We start from the raw sequence: 24055 nt of genomic DNA, 5'->3' as shown, positions 1-24055 counted from the left end.
TTTTGGCACCTTTGTTTCCTTAGCTCAAATCTGTGTACTCTTGTTCGTGAAGGTGCTGGTTTCAGGAATTCCTATTTATCAATTTGTGCGATTCCTGTTAGTATTTTGTAAATGGTGATCATATCACCACTTTAAAGAAAATCTTCTAGTTTTGGCTTGTTTAATGTCTATAATCTTTCCCCGTGGCTCTTGTTTTTCAGTTCTGGAAACCATTTTGTTGCAGGTCGCTGCACCTTTTCCAGTTTATTTATGTGCTTGAGATTTGGGCACCATACAACTGCTACATATTCCAGTTTTGGTCTCACAAAAGTCATGAACAGTTTCGTTAGCATTTCACCATCCATATAATTAACACTTTCGCGCTCTCGGCGCTCAAAAAAAAACAATACCCCAGATGCTTTCGGCACTTCACGCGCCTACGCGGTAAGACCGAAAAGTGTACACTCTTTTGACTGTCCTGACAATAATTGAAGGCGCACGTATTTAAATTTGGTATCACTGTGTTCGCAATGAAATTGTCTATAAGAGCATACCTATAAAATGCCGCCCAAGCATAAGGAGTATCAACACCAAATAAAAAACTATGCAAATCACTCGCCGAGAGCGCCAAACAGCAACAAAATGTTTCCACTCTCTTAATGGTTGCGAAGCCTACAGTTGTCCTACATCGCTAATTTTGGTATCATTGGAATCGCAATAAAATTCTCTACACGGACATATGCATATGAATGTTTAATATAGGTAATTGCCCACCCGCAAGAGTGTGTGAAGTGGAGAGTAGTTAGCCGCGAGCGCACTGGCGAAAACACAGGGGGAAATCATGCTTGGAAAGTTTATACGTTTCCTGACCCTACTTTTCTATGTACGTATTTCTTTTTTATACCAATGTGTTCGCAATAAAATTTTCTATAAGATGAACTGTATAACATTTGTACAAAGCATGTGTAAGAGAAGCGCCAAATATAGAACCACGTCGCTCAGTATGCGTTCGCGGCAGAAACGAACGCATTGTTTTCGTTCGTTTGATGTTTGTCATGTTTATACTTGTTGAAACATTTTATAATTTGTATGACAGTGATCGCAGTAAAATTCCCTACACAGACATATACATAACACATACAAATATTTCCCACGTGTTGGTTATATCAACGGCTAAAGGGAACCCACTGCCACACGCTCGCCACACCCCCAAACATACTTTGTGTATTTTTTTTTTACTCATAGAAGTTTATGTGATATAATATTCATTCTGGTACCAAAACATTCGCAAATAAATTCTCTACAAAACAAAAGTATCCCCATCCATTTCGATTAAAAAATGGAATTTATAGAAATATTTTTTCGATGGACGAGAAAAGTAGGCAGTTATGCGGAATCGTAAGAGAAAACGGCGACGAGTTATCTCTAATATAAAGCGCGAAAGTGTTAAAAACAAGTGTGAAGTTAGAAAGTGATGCATACACTCTTCTCACAATGTTCTTAGTGTGTTCCTCTGGCGACGACTTACTATTCAGATTTAAATTAAAACTAACAATTAAAAATTTAATTGTCAGTTTGGCTTTTCAAATACAGGTGCACTATGGGGTCTATGACGCACAGTATTTCCATTTTCCACTTTCACTGTAAAATATTACACGATTTTGTCACGTTGATTTTGGCTGATTTTTATTTTTACATCTTAAGATCAATATTCTAAATGTGTTATTTTAATTTCAGATCACTTTCTTGACATTCTCTTTAGACAATGTATAAATGATGATTTAGGAAATAAAATAATATTAAACTGAAATTGCAGATTACTGTACAGTGTTGTTGCCCGCCGTCAGCTGTTGCGATCTATGTGGATGGTGTTATCTAGTCTACAACAGGGAGCTCCATTACCAGGGAGCATAAATTTGATGACTTCAAGTTTTGGTAAGTTAATTCACTTTGTCAAGGAGGAGAGTGAGTGAGTGGGTGTGAATAATTATCAAAGTGTAGTTACAGGATGAGAATTATGCTCATGGTGTCCAGTCTTCCAAGTACTCTGTCATATAACGCTTTGAAACTTCTGATGATTTTGGCTTCCATCACCTTCTCACTTCACTTGTTCTAACCGTCTACCACTGTTTGCAAAAGAAAACTTTCTAGTATTTTTTGGGCACCTTTGTTTCCTTAGCTTGAATCTGTGTCGTCTTCTCTTGACGTTACTGGTTTTTGGAATTCCTCTTTGTCAATTTGGTTGATTCCTGTTATTATTTTGTAAGTGATGATCATATCAACTCTTTTTTTTTTTTTTTTTTTTTTTTTTTTTTTCCTTCTGTCTTCTAGCTATGGCATATTTAACACCATTAGCCCCTCCCTGCACTCTCTTGTTTTTCAGTTCCGGAATCATTTTGTAGCATGCCTTTGCACCTTTTCCAGTTTATTGATGCGCTTCTTGAGATATGTGTTTTAATGTAAATATTGTCCAAATAATTAATTAGAATATATATGAGTGATTAATTCTTTTACGTATTGTTTCAGGTGTGCGAGGAGCGCCATTATTGCAGGTGTTAGCTCGGGGCTCTCCCCTGGCTCCATATGAACGAGATACCCTAGTTCCTCTCCTAGCTACGTTTTGTGCTACGCTCACAGCTGTTCTCTCCACACTCCATGACTCTGAATTTTTAGGAGATCAAGGTGCATTTATTGGAAATATTGACTTATTAGGCGACCGAGGTACATTTCTTGGAAATGTTGAATTCTTAGGAAACCGAGGTACATTTCTTGGAAATGTTGAATTCTTAGGAGACCGAGGTACAAATGTTGGAAATGTTGAATTCTTAGGAGATTAAGGTATGCTATTTTAAATATGAAATTAGGTTTGTCTTACGTTGAAGCATACTCGGAGACTGAATTGCTTGGCAGGTGACTTGCATAATTAGCATTAGATTTGCTGGACTATAAAATATCATTGTCATATTGATAAATTATTACTGCAATCTTTTTTCTCCTCCTGTTGCTGTTATAGTATATTTTTTAATTTCCGGTAGCTTGAGAATTCCTCGATGGATTTGTTTTAAATGTAAATTCATTCACTTAATTCATATTTTTTATTTGGGTAATGTATCTCATTAATGGTCACTTTTAAGGCTACCATCTGGTGGTGGGGAAGTGTAATTAAACAGCGTCGATAACTGGCTAACAAGTGTGTATCTAGTCGAGTGTTACCAATGTTTCTTCGTGCAGTTGCTCGTTTTGGGGCGCACTGCCTTTTTGGTGTATTTTCTCTCTTGGCTTGTGTTGATCTAGTATTCCCAGACTCTGTCTCTATTGAGTGGTCCAGATTTTGGTTTTGGTCTGCAGAAGGCTTTTATGACTCAAAAGTGCCTCGTGAGGCATGTTAGACATGGAGCTAAGTAGCTAGCTAGCTCAGGGGACCATGGTACGTGTAAAGCTACGAAGGTAGCAGCTTCCAGGGAGCCACCAGTTGTTGTTGTTTCGTTACATTACATGCTGGATTTTTTACATTTTTTACATTTCTCTTGTTGCTGATATTTTACTATATAAAGGGTACAATAATACCAAACTCATTACTCTTCATCCCTTGACTAATAACAAAACACAATTTCTCCAAGATGAGACAGGAGGGCATCGAAACTCAAAATCCTCTCAAAACCAGTTACCATTTTCTGTGGAGGAGCTTGTGAAAATGTCAGCAAGTCTACGGGATGTTTGTGTTGGGCTTGTTGAGCTGGCACACCCAGACATGAGGATGTCGGCCATCACGGACACCTCCTACAAGACCATGTGGGCTCATTGTTTCAAGGTAGGAATTAGTAATGTATTCATGCAATTAGTGAAAAATAATTGTCCAAAATATCAGACAACTGTACGTACTATCTTAATCTTCCTAAGCTGATTTTTTACATTTTCCCATCCTATGTGTGTGCTGTAATTTTGAGGGAATTATGTATTTAGATTTCATCAACAGGAAAGTTAGTATTACAGTACAGTGATACATAAAATACAGTATTGTACTGATACAAATTGCACTCACCAAGGAACTTTAAGATTTAAATCATAGCTGGCTGGGCTTTGTAAACCTGGGTTAACATGTAAATTTATTTAAATTATTAATTCAGCCATGTGTTATTATTTTCCCATTTCTCACTTTCATGAGGTTAGAAGGCATCTGCCTGCAGAAAAAAAGAGGGATGTGTGTCATCCCTTTAAATGGAAAAGGTGGTTAAATATATTTAAAATTTATATTTATCCATTCACACTGCATAACATCACTTAGAATTAACACAGTATTATAGAAATCGGTTTGTGCATTTTCAATAAGCGTGACATTGTACAGTTATTGTAACAAGCTTTTCAGAACCCAGAAGCTTTCTTTATCCAATTTTTAACACTCATCTTTCAAGTATTTTGTTTTGATCTGTTTTATCTTACACACACTGCATTTGTTGAGTGTCTTGGCTTGCTCCCACATCTGCTGGGAGCAACCTCACCGCTTTCTTTAATAGTTCCCATTTCTGATATTTTAACATTTCTTTGTCAACCATAGTGTTAATTATTTTATTCTAGTGCTGTAAATCTCTCCTAGGTGTGTGTTGGAGTGGTGCGCCAGATACATCTTCGTGACACACGACGTATGTTCTGTCCTGAAGGTCACTGGTTAAGTTCTCGCGTATCATTACCAATGGGTAACTGCCAGACTGTAGCATTTGTTCCGCGCACTAGTCGTAGACAGAGGCGGTTGTTCATGCCTCAGAGATGGCTTACCAGAGATGAATTAGGTAAGTATTGGCAGGAACAAGAATTATAATACCTGTACTGTAAAATTATTGTGTTTTTCAGAGACTGCTGCCAGGGTTTCTGGATACATGTCCAGAGTTTCATTTTGTGCTATGTACTGTAGCCATTCCAGTGTCACACCTGGAGCATACCTAGAGAGATTTTCAGGAGTTCTACTCTCCAAGCCAGCCTGTAAAACAGGCTTGTTTTACAGAAAAAAACTTGTCTTTGGACTCATGCCTTAACTTTTTCTGAAACCCTAATACTTTGACTATTTGTTATTCCACCAAAAACATTGGTAACTTTAAGTACAGTATCTGGGAATGACAAAGTCACCCTACTCTGACTTTGGCATGAAAAATCCAGAGGTCAATAGGATCTTGCTATCAGGTTGCTTGGAAAATCTTCAAATTTCATAAATATTTATAAATTACAGTACTTTACTGTATTTCTAAGGTGTGGATATAATTATGTAATATGAAAATTCTTATAGTAAATTTTTCATGTTGCCCTGCATTGGATGTAAGAAAAATAACAATATTTTTTTGTTAGTCAACCAAGAAAGTGGGTCAGCAAGTGCTCAGTTCAGTGCAGTTCTTACAAAGCTGTTTCTCTTGTTCATCAGAAACGGAGGGTCCACCCCTGTCCATCACAGAGCAGCGTCGAGCTACTATTTTACAGGAACTTCCATTTGTTATTCCCTTTGAGTCCCGCACCCAAGTCTTCAGCACCTTAGTTGCCAGTAACAGAAGCATGAGTCAGATGCGTGCAGATTTCAATGAAGGACCAATGATAAGTGTATCCATAAGAAGAACTCATATTTATGAAGATGCCTTTGATAAACTATCCCCTAGTAATGGTACGTTACATTGGAATTGAAGTAAATATATATATAGTTGAGAAATTCTGCTACAGAAATATGACTGTTTAATTGTTTAAAATATCTAAATGTTTATTAATGTGTTGTTGTTTTTAGAACCCAATCTCCGATTGCGCATGAGAGTTCGTCTCATGAATGCTGTAGGTTTAGACGAAGTTGGTATAGATGGAGGCGGAATTTTCCGAGAGTTTTTGTCTGAATTGTTGAAGACGGCTTTCGACCCAACTCGAGGATTCTTTCTTCTAACCAGAGAGAATACTCTTTACCCAAACCCTGGGGCACATCATATAGCAGAAGATTACCAGACACACTATTATTTCATCGGAAGAATGTTGGGGAAGGTGAGTTATTGTAAAATACTGTACAGTACTTGGATGTGATACATTTTAGTTTCCTGGGTTTTCAAGCCTTAGTAGCATTCCTCAGTTTGTCACCAGTACATATAGAACACCATATTTTGGTTACCGTATTTGCCGGCATATAAGACGTGCTATTTTTATTTTTAAATATATACAAAAATTTCCCTGCATCTAATGTGGTTGTATTATGGATGTGAGACCGAGTGCCGTAGACTAGGGAGTCGGATAAGCATACTGGGTAAGCTTGCTAGGCACAAAAATCGCTGCTAATAATAAAATATTGAAAACAAGTGGAGTTAACACAGTCTGTTATCACAAAGTTACGAAAAATTGCTTATGGTACGTCGGCAGTTATGAGGGAAGCTCACATCATCTTACCACCTTACCCAGCATACATAACCCATGCCTGATAATTGTCATACATTATTTAACGACTGTGTTACCTTTAAGAAACATTCATTATCTAAATGAAAAATGCTCCTAGAAATTTTAAAGGAATGTTCAACTTTCATCCGCCTGTCACCCATTTGCAATGAGTGAATGACAGCAAAACCAGTGCCGTGTCATGGTGCACTGCCCTGGTGGCCTGTTGTGGTAACACAAAATGTGACAACCAGAAATACAAGATTCACATCCTGTATAGCAATTTTCTTTCCCAAAATATAAACAACTATACAGCTGATCTTAGAGGAGGTAAAAGTTGGGGTGCAAAAACCACTTTCACCTCCATGCTGTGCGGCTTTTAGTGTGACATTTTGATGGTGCGCGGAAATTGAAGTGTTCCCCCCAATTTTTTTTTTTTTGTAAATTGTTAAAATCCTTTCCCTGAACATGTACATGTAAAAAAACTTAAAACAAAAAAAACTACTGTACTTTGGCTGTGGCAAAGTGGAAAAGATGCACTGTGAAGTCACCAGTGTGTGTTTGCCCATGCAGGAAGCTCCCAAAGGCAGTTGCGTGGACGATTCAAGACTCACGAGGTGCCACAAATATATTGTCATTAATTTTTTCAATGTATTTTCAATGCTTTCTAATTACTTTTTTTTATTGTATCTGATGCATATTTGTGTTGTTTACAATATGTAAACAGTAGAAGGTTCATAATGTTCCAAGGAACTGTGGTACATGTGTGTCACTAATGTGTCCACAAAAAATGTTTGTTGCAATTCCTGTATTACTTAATCATCATCAGAGAGCGATCTTTGAAAACCCCGTTTGACGTGGGATTGGGAGTCGGAGATGTGTACGCAGGCCATGGTAGTTCACTCATAACTGAGCCAACCCACAGCCCTGGGGCATGTTGGGAATTTTTTTCAAGATGGCTGCCGCTCACTGGAGGTCTCAGGTGTCCATCTCGTACCCAGCTTACCGCACTCGCGTTTTGAATCTTACGATAGCCTAACATCGCTTACGAGTCGGGTGGCACGCCACACATAGCCCGTGTCAGGTCAGGTGGTGTAGTGCAGTGGTTAAAATATTTTTCAATTTAATGTATGATGAAACATACTAAAATAGTTTGTTCCCCCCCCTCCACCCCCACCCACACAAAATATCCTTGTAAAATAGGGGTGTGTCGTTTACGTTGGCAAATACGGTAAGTTGACTGGTCATTGTTGGATATTGTGTTCTACATAGGCATCCCATGATTTCAGAACATTTCATGTTGCATTTACCATTTGATTTGTGTGCATCATGCCTTGCTTCTACTTTGGCTTTGTTCACAAGAAAGTAAGAATATAGGAACCAGTTATAACAACGACTTTTGTTGTAAAATGTTGAAGAAATTGCTCTAAATTAAATTTGCCATAAAAATGGTATATACATATAGTTTATGCATTGTCCCTGAATATATGGAAGCTTATAAACATTTCATTATCACTCATATTATATATTTAACAAAAAAATTTTAATATATGTATGTAGCTTTAAAAAGAAAACAGAGTATATTTGCTTTCTTTTCTGTAAGGTAATTTGCTGTGGTGAAGAAAATACACTTGGGTAAAGTGATTATCGTCTGCCGAGACGTTAAAAGTTTTATCATTTTGTTTCTATTTATAACATTAGCTATAAGGCTATTATTGTTATACCTGTATATCACTAGTGGTAAATATGGACTCTGATCTATGTGCAGTGTTAGGGTTTCCTAGAAGTTTCAAATGACAACAAGCAATAAAGTATTTTAGGCATGTTTAGCTGTTATTTTAGAACCAAGTAAAGTGCATTATTAATTCATGACCAAATTATCTTTTGTGAGATAATAGTCGAGATATCTGCACTTACATTTAAAGTCCTACCATCAGTTTGTAACACTAATTGTATCACACAGGCGTTGTATGAAAATTTGCTAGTGGAAGTCCCATTAGCTGGATATTTTGTGTCCAAGCTTTTGGGTCGATCATCATCATCCGTCGAGTTCCATCATCTAGATTCCCTTGACCCCGAGCTTTGTCGTAACCTGCTGTACCTTAAGACCTACCAAGGAGATGTCCAGGATCTTGGATTGGATTTCACAGTTCTCAACTCTGATCTTGGCCAGAACACAGTGAGTAGTTTGTAGTATTTAAATGTAATTAATATGAAGGGAAATTGTGTTGAGAATCTGTACTATTTCATTATTATACAATGTGGACTGTTTCAAATAAATTATTATGGGCATAGCCGCTTCCTTGATCAGGACCCCTCCTGGCCATATTAGTAGTAGTACTGTATTTGTAGGGGGAGGCCTGTAACGACTATAAGACACATGCAGGTTTCGAACCTATTTTACTGTGAAAGTTGAATTGTAAAAATCTTCATAATAACCCATCATAACCAGCCTTCATCTAACATTGAACTAGACAAAAAAAAAATTGTCAGTATTTCTTCATTTTTGCTGTCTCATAAGATTGAGCAGTCAATAGAGAACAATCCAGATCAAAATGATAAATATATGACAATAATTTGCAGCACACATTTACCATAAATATCAAGATCTGCACATAAAAAAAAATATTTTACTATGCATTTCCTATTTTGTCTATCACACAGGATAGAGCAGTTGTTGGTGAAGAATTTAGTGTAAAAATGTTATTCAATCATTATTGAGCTCAAAAATGGGAAATGGTTAAAAAAAAAATTCTTGTCCAATGATGGTGAAGGAGTGATTAATGAAATGTGTACATATTTATCAGTGCTTATGTATCAGTGACTATGGACCTGACAGCTGAGTGGACAGAGCTTTGGATTTACAGTTCAGAGTTCCATCCCCGGTGGAGGCGGAAACAAATGGGCAGAGTCTTTCACCCTAATGCCCCTGTTACCTAGCAGTAAATAGGTACCTGGGAGTTAGACAGCTGCTATGGGCTGCTTCCTGGGATGTGTAACAAAAAGGAGGCCTGGTCGAGGACTTGGGCCACGGGGACGCTAAGCCCCGAAATCATCTCGAGATAACCCTCAAGGTGGGGGAAGTGAGGTCTATGTGCCTCATCTACTTGCCTCGTTGTATCTATTTTGTTATAGCTTAATTATTCTGACGTTTGAATTCTTTGCTGAATCTGGTGTTAAAGTTGTGGATGGAGGCACATGTACAATGAAATTACATTAATATTATCAAGGTCTCTTCCTTAGCAGAATGTCAAGGGAGGATTTAGAAGGGCTTTGAGATGATGAGTTACTAACCATATGAAGGTTGTGTGGTGGACTGATTATTTTTTAATGACTCTGCCACTCATAAAAGCCTTACCAGGACAGTTTGAAAAGATCCCAGTGCAGTATGTCATCCCGCCTGACTGTGCATGATCCTTGTACCTTGGACAAGGTACAGGATTCATAGTAAATAACTTAATGAAAAAAGCTGAGAAATACCATCTAAGTTCAGGTTTCTGGAACAAAACATTTTTTATGAAGTCATAAAAATATAGTACTTGTTTTAAAGTCTGCAAAAAAGTCAACAAATATTTTTATGGCATTTCTTTCATGTGCTTTTTTTTTTTTTTAACAGATTGAAGAACTAATTCCTAATGGTTCGAATGTAGCAGTTACAAATGAAAATCGGATCGAATACATCTATCGGATGGCTGACTACAAACTTAACAAACAAATTGCAAAGCAAAGTCAAGCCTTCAAGAAAGGTAATATAATATTGTATTATATGTTAGCTTGAATGCGCATAGTTTAAATTAATCGTCTGTGCATATGAACTGTTGTATTGTAGTATTAGCAGTCTAATGCAGCTTTTCTCAACTGTTGTATTCTTGAAATAATACCAGATTTTAGTTTAGATAAACACAAATTTCATTATCAACTGAAAGGAGATGATTTCTGTCTTTGCTCTTGATACTGGTCAAGTTAATAAAATTCAAATACAAAAATGAATCAAAAAATCATTTTCATATAATTAGAATTAGCCTATACTGTAGATCATTATCTCTTATGGAACCCCTAGTTATCTCTGGGTTCTGCGGAAACCACAGTTGACAAACAATGGTCTAACATGCTGCAACTTCAATGGTATTGTGGTGGACTTAATAACCCTCTCGTGGTTAATTGGCTTTAAACCCAACACCAGACTTGTTTGTTGGTTACCTCCTAAGTTTATCATGTTCCCTTTTGAATGCCGAGAGGTCGGCCAGTTACACCTTCCGGTCTGAGCTTGCTCTCGGTATTATTTACGTCCCAGAATATTATCACAGTACTGTACCAGTACGTTCTCCCAGTGATTGTTCTTTTCCGTCTCTATAATATTACTGCAGCAATACTTGATCATATATTTTCCTCTATTTAGTTTTCATGACTTGACTTTTCCTATTTCTCCTATTTTCCTCACATGTGCTTGCTAAAGCACTCATTATTTTTTTTAATCCTTGTTTTACTGTACTTGTCTATCAATGACTATGGGAAAGTGGAGTCTAGTTCTGTGCCCCGCCTACTAGTCTTGTGTTCCTGTTGCATTATAATTGAACTATTTTAAGGTTCAAATTCCATGTTGAATCTGTCCTTAAAATTGTGGATGGAAGTGGCTTCCTGTACTTTGGGTATCGAATAAAAACTGTAGTGTAGACAAATAGTGATTGGTCAATTCTCTTTTGTGAAGCTAAACTAGAATTTCAAAATCTTCATTTGCTATCTCAAGTATTCCTCTAAACACCTTTTAACATTTTAAGATATGTAGTTGAAATGGGTGGGGAAGATTCTTCATATGAACCTAGTATTTAAAGAAGGAAGAAATGTTCAAGAGACACAAGTCATAAAAGATTTATAATTTATGTGAATATTTTTACATTTGTCATTGTTTTTCCAGGAGTAGCAGATGTCGTACCCCTAGAGTGGCTGCAGATGTTTGACTGGAGAGAACTTCAGATGCTGATTTCTGGAGCTTCCGTCCCAATTGACATAGTAGACCTCATGGATAATACCAGATACGGTGGTATAGAATACAATTTTTATTTTTATTTATTATTTTTATTGCTGTTTCTTTGCATTTTAATTACAACAAGTGTAATGCTTATTTTTTAGTTTTCCTGGGAGGGGTTCATTGATTGCTTTCCAAGCCAAATGTAAGTCCTGGGAGCCAGGAACAGAATCTGGCTCTCACTCTTCAAGGCAAGAGGAGCGTGGGAATTAGAGATAATTAAAAGACCGAGAATAAAACAAAACACTAACATAAACACAACAAAACTAGAAACTACTTGAAAAAATTAAATACCATAAAGTAACATTGTAGAGATGAAGTTAATAAATGATATACAGTTCCAACATCCAAGATGCAAAGAAACTTTTCACCTCATTTGTCTTCTTGAAAATATTGCCAGAGTGCTGGCTCAAGTTTACATTCAAGACTTTCTTCTCACTTAAGTCGACTGCTATTTACAATTAAGGTATATCACCGAGGTGGCTTAATGAGACTACTCAAAACCAAGATTTTATATTAGCTGCTTCAACTGGCTTGCCTTTTTGGTGAATCACTCGCTTTTTCAAGTGTGTGTGTATATGGCAATACTGTTTTTTAAAATAACATAATCCTTATGATGAAATTTATATATTTTCCTTTATTAACTTTGTTATATAGAACACATGTACTGTACTCCTAAATGTATTGTCTTTTGTCTCATTATTTCACAAATATAATTTTAAATTGCAATACAGTATTTATGGATTGTACTGTATGAATTATCTTCAGGAACATACAACGCTGAGCACCCAACCATACAGATATTCTGGCAAGTCCTCAGGGGATTCGATGAAACGCAGAAACGACAACTTCTTAAATTTGTGACCAGTTGTTCTCGTCCTCCTCTTCTGGGCTTTAAGGTAAATTTTAAAGTAAATGGATCATGTTTGATGTTTCACGGTATTCCTTCTCTCTTAAATTATAAAGTAACTTCACAGCATGTAGAAATTGTGATGACGAATGTCTTTTCGGTTATAAACTGTTCAATCTAATTAGTACACAAATAAAACTATTATTTTATTTAGCATTTAATATAGGTAAAGTTGTGTGTATTACATGGTACTGCTGAGTAATGAAAGTAAGTTATCATAAAGTATTACACAGAAAAAATCTATTTTATATTTTAGTTTCAAGGCATGTTATAGGAACTTCCTAGAGGGGGTGGGAAGGTAAGGTAATCATTGGGAGAGGGCACCAAGCCATTACAACTATATAGCACTTGGAAGGAATGAGGATAAGATCTTTGGAATGGAACGTAGGGAAGGAATAGTGCCCAATCACTTGGATGGGTCAAGAATTGAATGCCAACCTCAAAACGCATGACTGTCGCTCTACCGTCCAGTCCAAGTGCTTGGGCACCATTCCTTTCCTCCATCCCATCCAAAAAACCTTATCCTTATCCCTTCCATATGCAAGTTAATCTCACTGGACTTTGAGAAACCTATTGGTATGGTATCCATTGACTGTGCTTTGCGTTCTGATGCTTGGAATTGTATCCTATGGTGTTTAGTGAACCCACCAGTAACTTTACTTACACTAAAATATGGTGAAGTAGCCTTACTGGACAAAGGCAGCAGTAAAGTAATCATAATAAATTATGCACCAATACAAGTATTGGTACAAAGTTTTTACAAATTTATACAAAAAATACAATGCCTACCGGGTACCACGAGCCAGAACCTGGTTCCCTCAGAGAGACACAGGGAGCAATGGCCTATAAGAACTTTACATTTAAAGTATGTCATAATTGCTATTGATTGCAAAAGAACCCAGAAAGGTAGGCGAATCAAAACAGTCCGCTGTCTGGTTACACTAGGAAAGCTACGTTATCAAAGAGCAAAATATCTCCCTCAAAAAGCAAACAAGAAACCCCCCTCCCCTCCTCTCGGGAAAGGGGACTACCCTGGGTGCGCTGGTAGTCAACCACCCCAGTTCTTGAATTGATATGCTGGCAGTCAGACATTGCCTCTGGCCTCAAATTTCTGTTCTGGATTTTTGCCCTGTATGGCTGTTCCAGCTTGTATTTTGTGTGGTGGCCAGGTGTATTAGTGTACAGGAGCTGCATGCGCCTAGGATTCTCTTCCCTAGGTGCTCCATAAGTACTACCCTTGCCTTTAAGGGTTATCTTCCATGAGGCGTTCGGGACTCGCTATCCGTTGAGGACTTCACGCTTGTGGTTGTCTTCGTCCTTAGGGTGCATCGGGGGAGGGGGGGGGGTTCGAGATTCTGATTCAGGTTCTGGCTCATGGTCCCCGGTAGTCAAAGGACTCTGATTAATGACACCAAATAGGATAGCACTATATCACTTCAGACAGCTTCAGGGAGCCTCCGGAGCTAACCCAGAAACTGACATTTCATTACATTCAACGCTGGTTTTATGTGTATATTTTAATATACCATACAGCATATTGAAAACTTTGCAAAGTGACACCAAGATAAAAATAATGGTTTTAAGGCATCCATACTGCTTAGACTGGAGATATTGCTGAGCACTAAAAGTTGCAGCTAGCATGTATTGCTGTGATAACTAAGACTGTGCAACAGTCTTTACATGAACCAAACCACTGTCTGTGTGCACTTTGTTTACAAAGTTGTGACACCGCATAACATTAGCATAACCTCGAAGGTGATTCCACTCACAAAATGGGTTTTACCCTGCTTTCAGCTCTTCATATTCAGCTTTGTAATAGAGTTCGAAAACATAATTTTGTTCTAGTCTTGAACAAGATTATTTAAGAATTATATTAAGCCTGCAGATAATAAATCAGTGAATAAATGAGATAGAAGGCCTTTACAAGTTGGAACAGATCAAACATGTTATGTGAGAATAAAATACAGCACAGCAAGTGCATACACACACACACATGCACATCAACAGGGAAGATTTCCTGAGACCTGGAACTTCAAGAACAAGAGGTCATAGATTTAAACTAAACAAAGATGCAGAAGAAAAATAAGAAAATTCACTTTCGCAAACAGAGTGGTAGACGGTTGGAACAAGTTAAGTGAGGTGATGGAGGCCAAAACTGTCAGTAGTTTCAAAGCGTTATATGACAGTGCTGGGTGGATGGGACACCACAAGCGTAGCTCTCATCCTGAAACTACACTTAGGTAAATTACGTTAACATATACTGATAGATGCCTCAGAATCTTGATTCTGTGCTCATATGGTCTCTGCTTTATAAATTAATATCTGCAGTCTTAATTCTTGAACAGCTCAGCTGTATGAAAGTCCTATGTCGTGATATGCATTCTAAAAGATAATTTTAACAAATCAAATGTAAAAGATCTCAAATGGCAATTGGAGCACAGGAGAAAATTGCAGATAGTAATTGGAGTAATATGAGTGCTAATACAGTTGAACACAGCTTTTTTGTGAATTTATTTCATAAAATTGTAAATATAGCATAGTAATATTTGATTGAATACTGTTGCAGGAGTTGCAACCAGCCTTCTGTATCCAGCCTTCAGGCTCTGAAGATCGCCTTCCCACAGCCTCCACGTGTATGAATCTTCTCAAACTTCCTGAATACAAAACTGAACATTCATTGAGGGACAAACTCCTTTATGCTATAACATCTGGCTCAGGTTTTGAGCTTTCTTAAGATTTATACTTTGACATTTTAGACTGTAACATAATATATGTCTAATTAATATATATATAATATATTATATAATATATATATGTATGTATGTATATATATATATATATATAGTATATATTATATATATATCATACATAAAATAAAATATATATAAAAAAATAATAAGGGTGATAGGAGAAGAAAAGATTGAAGTGTTCAGTGGGAATCCACAAGGTCGTCTCTGAATACTCTTTATTTTCTTCTTCGAGGATGTGGGTCCCTACAATTGCACCAGAGGTGGTACCCCTATATATCATATATCATATATATTATATATATATGTGTGTAAATCATACATATATATATAAATAATGTGTGCATATATATATACAGTATATATAAAAAAAGTGTGTGTTTGCATGTTTGTTCGAGGAGGGAGGACTGGATGCTTGGGGCTAGCCTTGCCAAACTTTTCAGGGTGATTTGTGAGAGATATAGGGTGGATGGAGGCGATCACCCGTGCCCCTCATTACCAAGGATCGACTCCTGTTCTGAATCCCAGTGACGCCTATGATGTATGAAATGTGGATTTGATCGTCTTTAGAGTTAAGCTGATTTTACTATTCAATATTGAGAGAGGATGGTAGGGAGCTACGAAGGGTGAAAGAATGGGAGGGATGCTGGAAAGGGCAGAGGGAATGGGTGAGACAGATAACATAAGGGAGGGAGACAGGCAGAGGGAGATATAGACACACACACACACACACACACATTCAGAGACCTGGGTAGCCAATCTAACATGCATGTGTGTATGTATATATATGTCTGTGTGTGTTGTATGTGTGTGTATATATATATATATATATATATATATATATATATATATATATATATATATATATATATATATAATATATGATACACACACACCAATATATGATAATAATATATTTATATAATATATGCATATAATAAAGGATATTAGATATAGTCCTGTAATATTTGTTCCTTGATGTATACAAAAAAAAGAGTTAAAGATGCTGTAGGTAAGAATTGCAGTAAAACATGGAAAAAAGTGAGTTGTTGGTGTTTTGGAACATCAAATAGGCATAACAGGCTTCCTGTCTTTGATAATGTGACATCAGGATAATGTGAACCCCTCAGTGTTCAAGAGAGAACTTGATAAAAACCTCCAAAGGATACCTAATTAACCAGGCTGTGATTCATGTGTCAGGCTGCGAGCAGCTGCATTCAACGGCCTGGTTGACTAGTCTAGCAACGAGGAGGCCTGGTCAACGACCGGGCCGCAGGGATGCTAAGCCCCGAAATCATCGCAAGGTAACCATGTAAGTACTGTATGTATTAAGTGATTGTAAATTTAGTGAAGTTGTTTTTTGAATGGAAAATGTATTGCATAACCTTCAAGTAAGTGCACGAGATTTAATATTTAGCAGTTTATATGAAATGTGAACTACCGTACATTACATTAAAAAAATAATAATAATTACTGGTATTGAAATATATTTGACAACTTTATTTTTTAAATTTTGCAAGTAAAATGTTAAAATAAAATTGACATGTTACACTTAGTAGTTATGAATTAAAGCCCTTGCCTTAATAATTTTCACCATTGCATTAATTTTTTTTTAAATGAATACCACTAGTTGAAAGGCAAGTGAAAGAAAGGAAAAATAATATTTATTGCCTGATATTGTTGCTTCCTGATACTTGGTGTGTACAGTGCATCAAAGTTTTACCTTAGATACCCCTGGTATCAAGGATTCTGGTGCACCATTGCTCTGGCAAGTGTGGTTCCACTGCATGCCAGTTCTCGGTGTTTGGCTAGATGCAATTAGCAAGGTTCATCCTATTTGTCCTTTAGTGGTAAATCTTGTGTATGCTGGGGGAAGGGGACATCTGTGTATTTTCCAGCACTCTTGTTCACAGAATGCCTTGGCATATCATAGTGTCTTTAGGTCATCGACAAGTTTGGTTCTCCTCCTGCCCGGTGTTTCAGGTACCTGCTTAACCAAAGGTAATTACCTAAATGTAGTTATGGGCTGAGAGCTGTGCCTGTGATGTCCCATCTTCCCTGAACTCTGTCACATAATACTTTGAAACTACTGGTATTGATGGTTTTGACGTCCACTGTCTTCTCACTTGTTTCAACTGTCTACCACTCTGTTTATGAAAGAGATCTTTCAACTTTTCAGCACTTGTGTTTCCTTAGTATGAATTTATGATCTCTTGTTCTTGAAGTTTCAAAAGTTTCTTTGTCTATTTTGATTTTTTTTTACTATTTTGTACATAGTGATCCCAGCTTTTCATGTCTTCAAGCCTTGATGTGTTTAATGCCTCCAGCTTCTCCACATAGCTGAAGTTCACAAGTTCTGGGAGCCGTTTAGTACAGTAGTATGTGTTGTACCCTTTCTTATTTGTATGTGCTTCTCGGGTATTATGTCCATTTGCTTTTAATACTATTTTCTATGGCTTTTACTACCATGCTTGTCAATTATAAAGGTCTTTAGTTTAGTGGATCTTCCCTACTTCCATTCTTATAAATTGGAACTATGTTTGCCTTTTTCCATGTGTCTGTTAGGTTCTGTTTGTAAGGATGGTTAGAAGATACTCTGTAAGGGAATAATAATCTTAAATGCACATTCCCCTTGGCAGTTTTTCTACTTTTTCTCTACAAACGTATATATACGTACTCTAATTTACATTTAAAAGTCAATATTGTACTGTATAAAATGTATTTTTAAGTTCTCCTGCCACGGTCACTCTTGTTTTGTTGGTTTCTTACCCATGGTGAGTTATCTTAGGTAGATGTAGGGAGCCCTCCCCGAAATCCTGCATTGAATGTAATGAAACATGCCAGAAAAGAAAAGTCCCACTTTTATCTCCCCATTTCTAACCTTCCCTTCTTTCTGTGGTATTTTGGGGATCATTGGGCTCCTAAATTTTAGGATCATAAATGACACAGGTGGCTGGCCAGGACCTTTGGGTTGTCAAGGCTGCCCAAAGGTGGGCATAGGGTGGAGCTATTTGAACCTAAACAATGAATGTATACACAGTTCGAATCAATGTAGCTAATGTTGTCAAAGCAGTCGTTTGCTTTAGACCACTACCTTTCAGATGGTTTTTCCTTCAGTAATTCGATGATATTTCCCCCTTCCCTGCCTCTGAGGGGGCCAGATTTTGCTCTTGATCTCTGGTAGGCACTCATGGCCTGTTACAGCCTTAGTTTTGAGTTTTCCAGGTGGATAGCATTGGAAGATATAGAGGGTCAGCAAGAAGTATCTGATAATTATCAAAAGAAGGCATTAAGTCGGGGGAAGATTATGTACCAAATCTGGTGTTCTATTATATTCACTGCTGGATTTGTACCTTCCCTTGGTGTGGTGAGGACTCTGGGGAATGAAATTTTATTCACATCTTGTACCTAATATTTGCTCAACTTGTAAGATCATCTGGAAGATCTGCTACATCCTTCCCTAATAGGGAGGCCCTTGCTGACTACAGAAAGGTGTGTTCCAATTGTGCCACCACAGCAGGCACCAGAGGGAAGCAGAAGCCACCCACACCTGCCTCGGCAGTGCACAAGAGCCCCCTTACCACATCAAGGCAACACCCCATTGATGGAGAATGTTCAGAAGGCTTCTGGCCTATTTTGGAAAAATATGTATAAAACATGAAGTCATTAAAAAGTGTAAAAAAAAAAAACTTTACAGTAGCATAAAAAAATTTAGGATAAACTATGAAGCTTTGCTCTACTCAGTTATTAGCTTTGTTTTCTGCAACTCTTATAAAACTGCTGTTAGAATTTGTACCGGTAGCTCAGTGGTGAATGTTGCAATATTTATAAAGTTATATTCTTAAAGTTGATAAAAAATATAATTTTTTTTAACAATGCACATAATCCTAGGTGCTGTATCTTTATTTTGTCAACCATACATTTTATACTATATTCAGGGTGGACAATTTAGAAGATGCACAAGACTGTCTGCAGTTGGAGACGGACACACTCCTAACACCGGAATTTTGTGTTGAACCAGAGCAATATTTGTTGTTGGGCCAATTGCAATCATTTTGACTCCTGTTATATCAACACTCAAAGACTGAAGAACAGGCAAAGCAAAATTGACACCAGATGGACTGAAAAACACCATGTGTGTAGGCCTCTGACCACCAGAGATCAGTTTCTGTATAGTGTACTTCAGTTGTGGGTGCTGTGATGTTTCATACACCACAAGAGCTTTAAAATCTCGATCATTATTAACAAGCAGCCTTGGCAATTCATCCTTCGCTAAACTGCCACAAGGGTATAAGAGAGGTTTGTCAAATGCTACTGTCTCCTTAATTATGATTGGAACGAGTTGTTGTGCATTTCCCGATTCATGTCCTATACATGTAAGCTTCAATAAACTTTGAACAGCTCTTCCAGTAGCATCTCCGACAACAAATATCTTTTTCTCAATCCACCCAGCATGGCAACTAAGGGGCAACTTTATATATATCTCAGCAACTGCTTCTACTGCTCTCTGACTTGTAAAGATAATGCCACTATGGTCTTGGGGACTCTGCAGTGAGCTCTTCAGAGATTCTTGGTTGCAGAATTTGAAGCAAAGGGCAGGGATATGAAAAGGAGAGAACCCAGACCGAGAAAGTTTGTCAGTATATTGCGTGTCATTTTTATCTTCTGATTTAAAGAGCCACACGTTGCTCATTCTTCTTATAGTCTGAAAGAAAAGTATATATTGATGAGTTTATCAAAGATTAAAATACTGTACAGTAAATTACCAATAATTGGTTATGTTGCTTATGTTGCTTTCATTCACACTGCAATACATTTATACAAACATTACTTTGTCAAAAGAATTATTTCTATTACATCTCTCATTCTTCCCATTAATTTCTATTGTAAATCAGTTTCAAATTTCTGTAGACAAGAGAAACAACACCTAAAAGGTAATTACATTTTCTATTAATTAAGTTATAATATGGTGAAGTAAACATTTTTACACACACATTTCCTTTAGTAAAATAGGTGTCATGTACTTACATAATCTGATCACCCACCAACGTATTTTTAAAAATTATAAAAAAAATTACTATAATTTATTATATAAATTACTATATAACTACATACATTTCAAGACTAATGTTTGAAATGTATGCAGAGGAAAATGTAACAAGAAAGAAACAGCCCAAAGGTATAAGGAAGGACTGACAAACAAAAGATTGAAGATGTGATATAAAAAACTGATAAGGCAATGTGAAAGATCTGAACACTTTATATAGATAAATATCTCAATACTCGGTTACAAACAGAAAAGCTAGAAAAAGTTAAACCAAAAGCAACCACTTTGGTACATAGAGGTATATATATACTCAACAAAGGCACAAAGAACGAAGGGGTGCAGAACATGTCCCACAACACTAATACTGTACCTTACTGAAGAAAAAGTTCTGGTGATCAAGATAGAAAGTTCTCCTCACTGCAAGACAACTTATTACCAACATGCACAAGACCATCCCTGTATAAATGCCAAGTGATAATACTAGGGTTAAGTGTAAGATGCAGATACAAGTGGTTGCACATACCCAGTAGCTTCTCACTCTCTACAAACTCTTAACAATATACAGTATACCTATATATATATATAATTACCAGAGACTTGGTAAATACATTTGATATATTATGAACATATGGTTCACCATAGATGGGAACAGGAAGCCTACTCAGCTTATTGAAGGTCCCCTAAGCTAACTACAGCTGACCCTCCCCAGGATGCAACCCACAACAGTTGCCGAACTCCCAGGTACCAATTTGTTGCTAGGTGTACAGTGACATCGGGTGAAGGGCAGCATCCACAACTATCTCTGTCCAGCCCAGAAATCAAACCAAGGAGCCTCAATTGTAAGCCAACAATGTAGACCATTATGCAAAGAATCTTTACATCATTGTAATTATCAGAACAAGAGACAAGATAATTTATGTGAGTTCCTCCTCTTGGGGACCACCAAACATTTAGAAAACATAGACTAGAAACAAGAGGCATAATATGCCTTTAGAATCTCTTTGGTGTAATATAGTGACTCAAAATACAAATAAACTGATAGTAGCAGTCTTATAGTACAGTACAGTGGTCTAGCTGTAAATAGGTACCCATGAGTTAGGCAACTGGAGTGGGCTGTATCCTGTGGATGATCAGTAGTTAAGCTTACTGAGGTCTCTTTATGTTAAGTGGCAGGCTTCCTGGCACCAGCCATCTTTGTTGGTGCCAGAAGGTTGGAGGACTCTAGAAGTAGATCAAATTATCCAAAATCAATAATGGAGTTTGCATATACGTAATTACGTTTATCACAAACTTCTATATATAAAATGTTTATACAGTACCAGGGAAAAGTGCCTCCAGAATGGAAACTTGCACATTATTCATATCTCAAAGGAAGATTGAAGAAATACAGCAGAAAACTACAGACCAGTCAACTAAATCTCACATCCCAAGGCTTTTTAAGCGAGTTCTGAGGAAAGAAAAATCACACTCCTAAAGTGCCCATTCTAATTAATTCAACACAATTAGGTTAAAAAGGAAAACAAAATAGTGCCCAACAAACCTCCTTCTGTAAGCAATAAGTAATAATTAAAGGTACTATGCCAACATGGCTCACAGTTGATAACTGCAGCATATAAACTAATGTTTCTCAGTCAACATGGTGTGCACAAACTTTTCTATGGCTTTTGAGAATACTGTATTCTATGTGAAAGACTGGCTCAGTAATTACAACCATAAAGAATCACTTGTAAAATACAGCACTGAAATGGCTGACACATTAGTTAAAGCAATGAGCAAGGCCAGTGAATGAGGACGACCAATGCATGGGAACATACAACAGGTAAGAAAAGGTAATTATCAGGTACCAATTTGTTGCTAGGTGTACAGTGGCATCAGGTGATGGGCAGCATCCCCAACTATCTCTGCCCAGCCCAGAAATCAAACCAGGGAGCCTCAATTGTAAGCCAACAATGTAGACCACTGTGCAAAGAATTTTTACATCATTGTAATTATGCATTTGGTTGATGACGTGCCACTAAAGACAGGCACATCATCAACCATGACAACAAAAATGGATGTGGTGTATCTCACACTGGGGTTAGAGAGGATGCAATACTTCCCTCAACACAAATAACAATGTATGGGATTGGCGTGACATTATCGGAATGTCTTGATCCCTTTCTATTAAGACAACTTTCGAAGGCGAGGCAAGCAGCTGACCCCTTACATGATATCAAGAACTGGCATGATCACCGCACAATTCTTGCAACATGAAATTGATGTGGGAAACTGTGTTAACATCATGCACAAACCAAGACATGACCAACTAGACTACCACATTAACACATAATAAAGGCTGCATTTAGTGCATGGAAAAACAACAGAGGTACAGGCATAAGTTGATATAACACTGAACCTGTCTCCTGAAGCCCAAATCATAAAGAATATCACCATCAGTGTATGCGAGGCTGGCTAACATCAGAACTGTCTTTAGAAACGTGTGTAAGGAATGATTTAGAACCTTGTATACCCCACATGTAAGACCAATCCTGATATAATAGCATCAGATCTCACTGACACTGCTTTCGAAAAAAAATAAGCATAATTATAATAATAATTTATTGTGTCAGGGGACAGGCAGCGTGTATGTATTGTTAAGCTTATATCGAGGTCCCCCCCAAGAGTCAAACTATTGACACTGCCCAGGATGTAACCCCACAACAAGCAGACAACAGTAACTCCCGAGTACCTATTTACTGCTAAGTGAACAGAGGCATTAGGTGATAAGAAAGGTGCTCAAACATTTTTGTATTGCCTCGAATTATTGATCGAGAGTTGAAAATGAGCCAGACTCTACTACTACTACTACTACTGCTGCTGCTGCTGCTGCTAGTGTTGAATGTAATGAAGCACCCATTTCTGGACAGTTTTAGTACCTGACTAAGGCATTGGGTGTGGTAGCACAGACATAACTACCACACCTGACATGGTCACACACCTACCACACATCTGGACAAGGATCACATGTGCTCGTAGAGGTGCAGGAAAGCATGGGGGATCTGAGGTTATCCTAAAACAAACAAACAAACACCCATTTGATGCAAAGCAGAAGTACATATTTTGAAGGAGAAATGATGGAGAGGTGGTGCAGCTTAGTGCAGTACCAGGCGGTAAAGTTGTTGAAGTACCACCTACCAGGGCGAGGGTGAAGGTGAAGAGAGTTATTGTTGTTGGTATGTGGTATGATCTTGATAGTAGGTGTAGTCCGCGTGAAGGGTTTATCCCGATGACTGCACCAGTACAGGTGTTGGGAGAGGCGGTTATGTCGAGGATGATAAGAGTGTCAACAGTGCTTGTTACGTTGTGGTGTAGAGAGAGAGGAGCGGCGACACAAGAGAGCAGGGTGTTAGAGGGAGACTTGCCACAGCACCGCGGGTGTTGATGGCGTCAGCTGATCCTTGGTGTTGTGGCTCCACACTTGTTGTCTGTGGTGGTCAGCTGGTGCTGGTGGCGCCACGTATAAATGTGGCGCCGGGCACATGTGTTGATGTGACGACTTATATTGAATTTTGTAACTAGCTCATCAAGATTGTAACTTGCTTAGCTAAATGAATTGTGGGGTTCAGTCCATGAGCCCATTATGTGCCTCTGTAACCCTTTCCACTACCGCCCACAAGATGGGTATGGGGTGCATAATAAATGAACTAAACTAACTCACATGTGGCTCACTTTGTTGCTTCACTGCAGATATTTAGTCAGTCCTTGGACTATTTGGTATTTTTCCTGTCACGAAAGGTCACCTCCTACTAATATATGTTCGATGGCAAAGAGTATTTTAAGTGCGATAACTACTTGTTTCAAATTTACTCATGCACTACGATGTCTGAAACAGTGGAGGAGATATAGTGTTGGATTGTTTCAGGCACCTGACAGTGTTCATTTATTATGCACCCCATACCCATCTTGTGGGCTCAAAGTAC

The 24055-nt window shown here is 37.6% G+C and overlaps 2 protein-coding genes across 5 annotated transcripts in view; one reads left to right on the top strand and one right to left on the bottom strand.

Moving 5' to 3' along the window:
- Window positions 1-16600, top strand: part of LOC123759637 (ubiquitin-protein ligase E3C) — a 33626-nt gene extending 17026 nt beyond the window's left edge. For both annotated transcript variants that reach the window (XM_045744817.2, XM_045744816.2), the window contains exons 10-20: window positions 1796-1914; window positions 2506-2661; window positions 3600-3790; window positions 4574-4766; window positions 5390-5623; window positions 5741-5985; window positions 8330-8545; window positions 9983-10112; window positions 11282-11407; window positions 12161-12291; window positions 14869-16600. In XM_045744817.2, coding sequence (XP_045600773.2) covers window positions 1796-1914; window positions 2506-2661; window positions 3600-3790; window positions 4574-4766; window positions 5390-5623; window positions 5741-5985; window positions 8330-8545; window positions 9983-10112; window positions 11282-11407; window positions 12161-12291; window positions 14869-15036 — 1909 coding nt within the window. In that variant the 3' untranslated portion in view covers window positions 15037-16600. The remainder of the gene's footprint in view (window positions 1-1795; window positions 1915-2505; window positions 2662-3599; window positions 3791-4573; window positions 4767-5389; window positions 5624-5740; window positions 5986-8329; window positions 8546-9982; window positions 10113-11281; window positions 11408-12160; window positions 12292-14868) is intronic.
- Window positions 16601-18936: 2336 nt separating this feature from the next.
- On the bottom strand, window positions 18937-23740 carry LOC123759638 (uroporphyrinogen-III synthase). Of its 3 annotated transcripts, XM_045744819.2 has the most exons (3): window positions 23271-23740; window positions 21185-21317; window positions 18937-19754 (listed from the first exon to the last, which is right to left on the bottom strand). In XM_045744819.2, the coding sequence occupies exon 3, from the start codon at window positions 19740-19742 to the stop codon at window positions 18984-18986; it is 759 nt and encodes a 252-aa protein (XP_045600775.1). In that variant the 5' UTR covers window positions 19743-19754; window positions 21185-21317; window positions 23271-23740; the 3' UTR covers window positions 18937-18983. The 3 variants fall into 3 exon arrangements, with proteins under 3 accessions (XP_045600775.1, XP_045600776.1, XP_045600774.1); XM_045744820.2 differs by lacking the exon at window positions 21185-21317 and having other exon boundaries at window positions 23498-23740; XM_045744818.2 differs by lacking the exon at window positions 21185-21317 and having other exon boundaries at window positions 23271-23734.
- Window positions 23741-24055: the final 315 nt, after the last annotated feature.

Source organism: Procambarus clarkii, chromosome 8 (assembly GCF_040958095.1).
Source record: "Procambarus clarkii isolate CNS0578487 chromosome 8, FALCON_Pclarkii_2.0, whole genome shotgun sequence".
Lineage (NCBI taxonomy): Eukaryota > Metazoa > Arthropoda > Malacostraca > Decapoda > Cambaridae > Procambarus > Procambarus clarkii.
The sequence above is the reverse complement of the archived record's forward strand: the minus strand, read 5'-3'. Positions and strand labels throughout refer to the sequence as shown.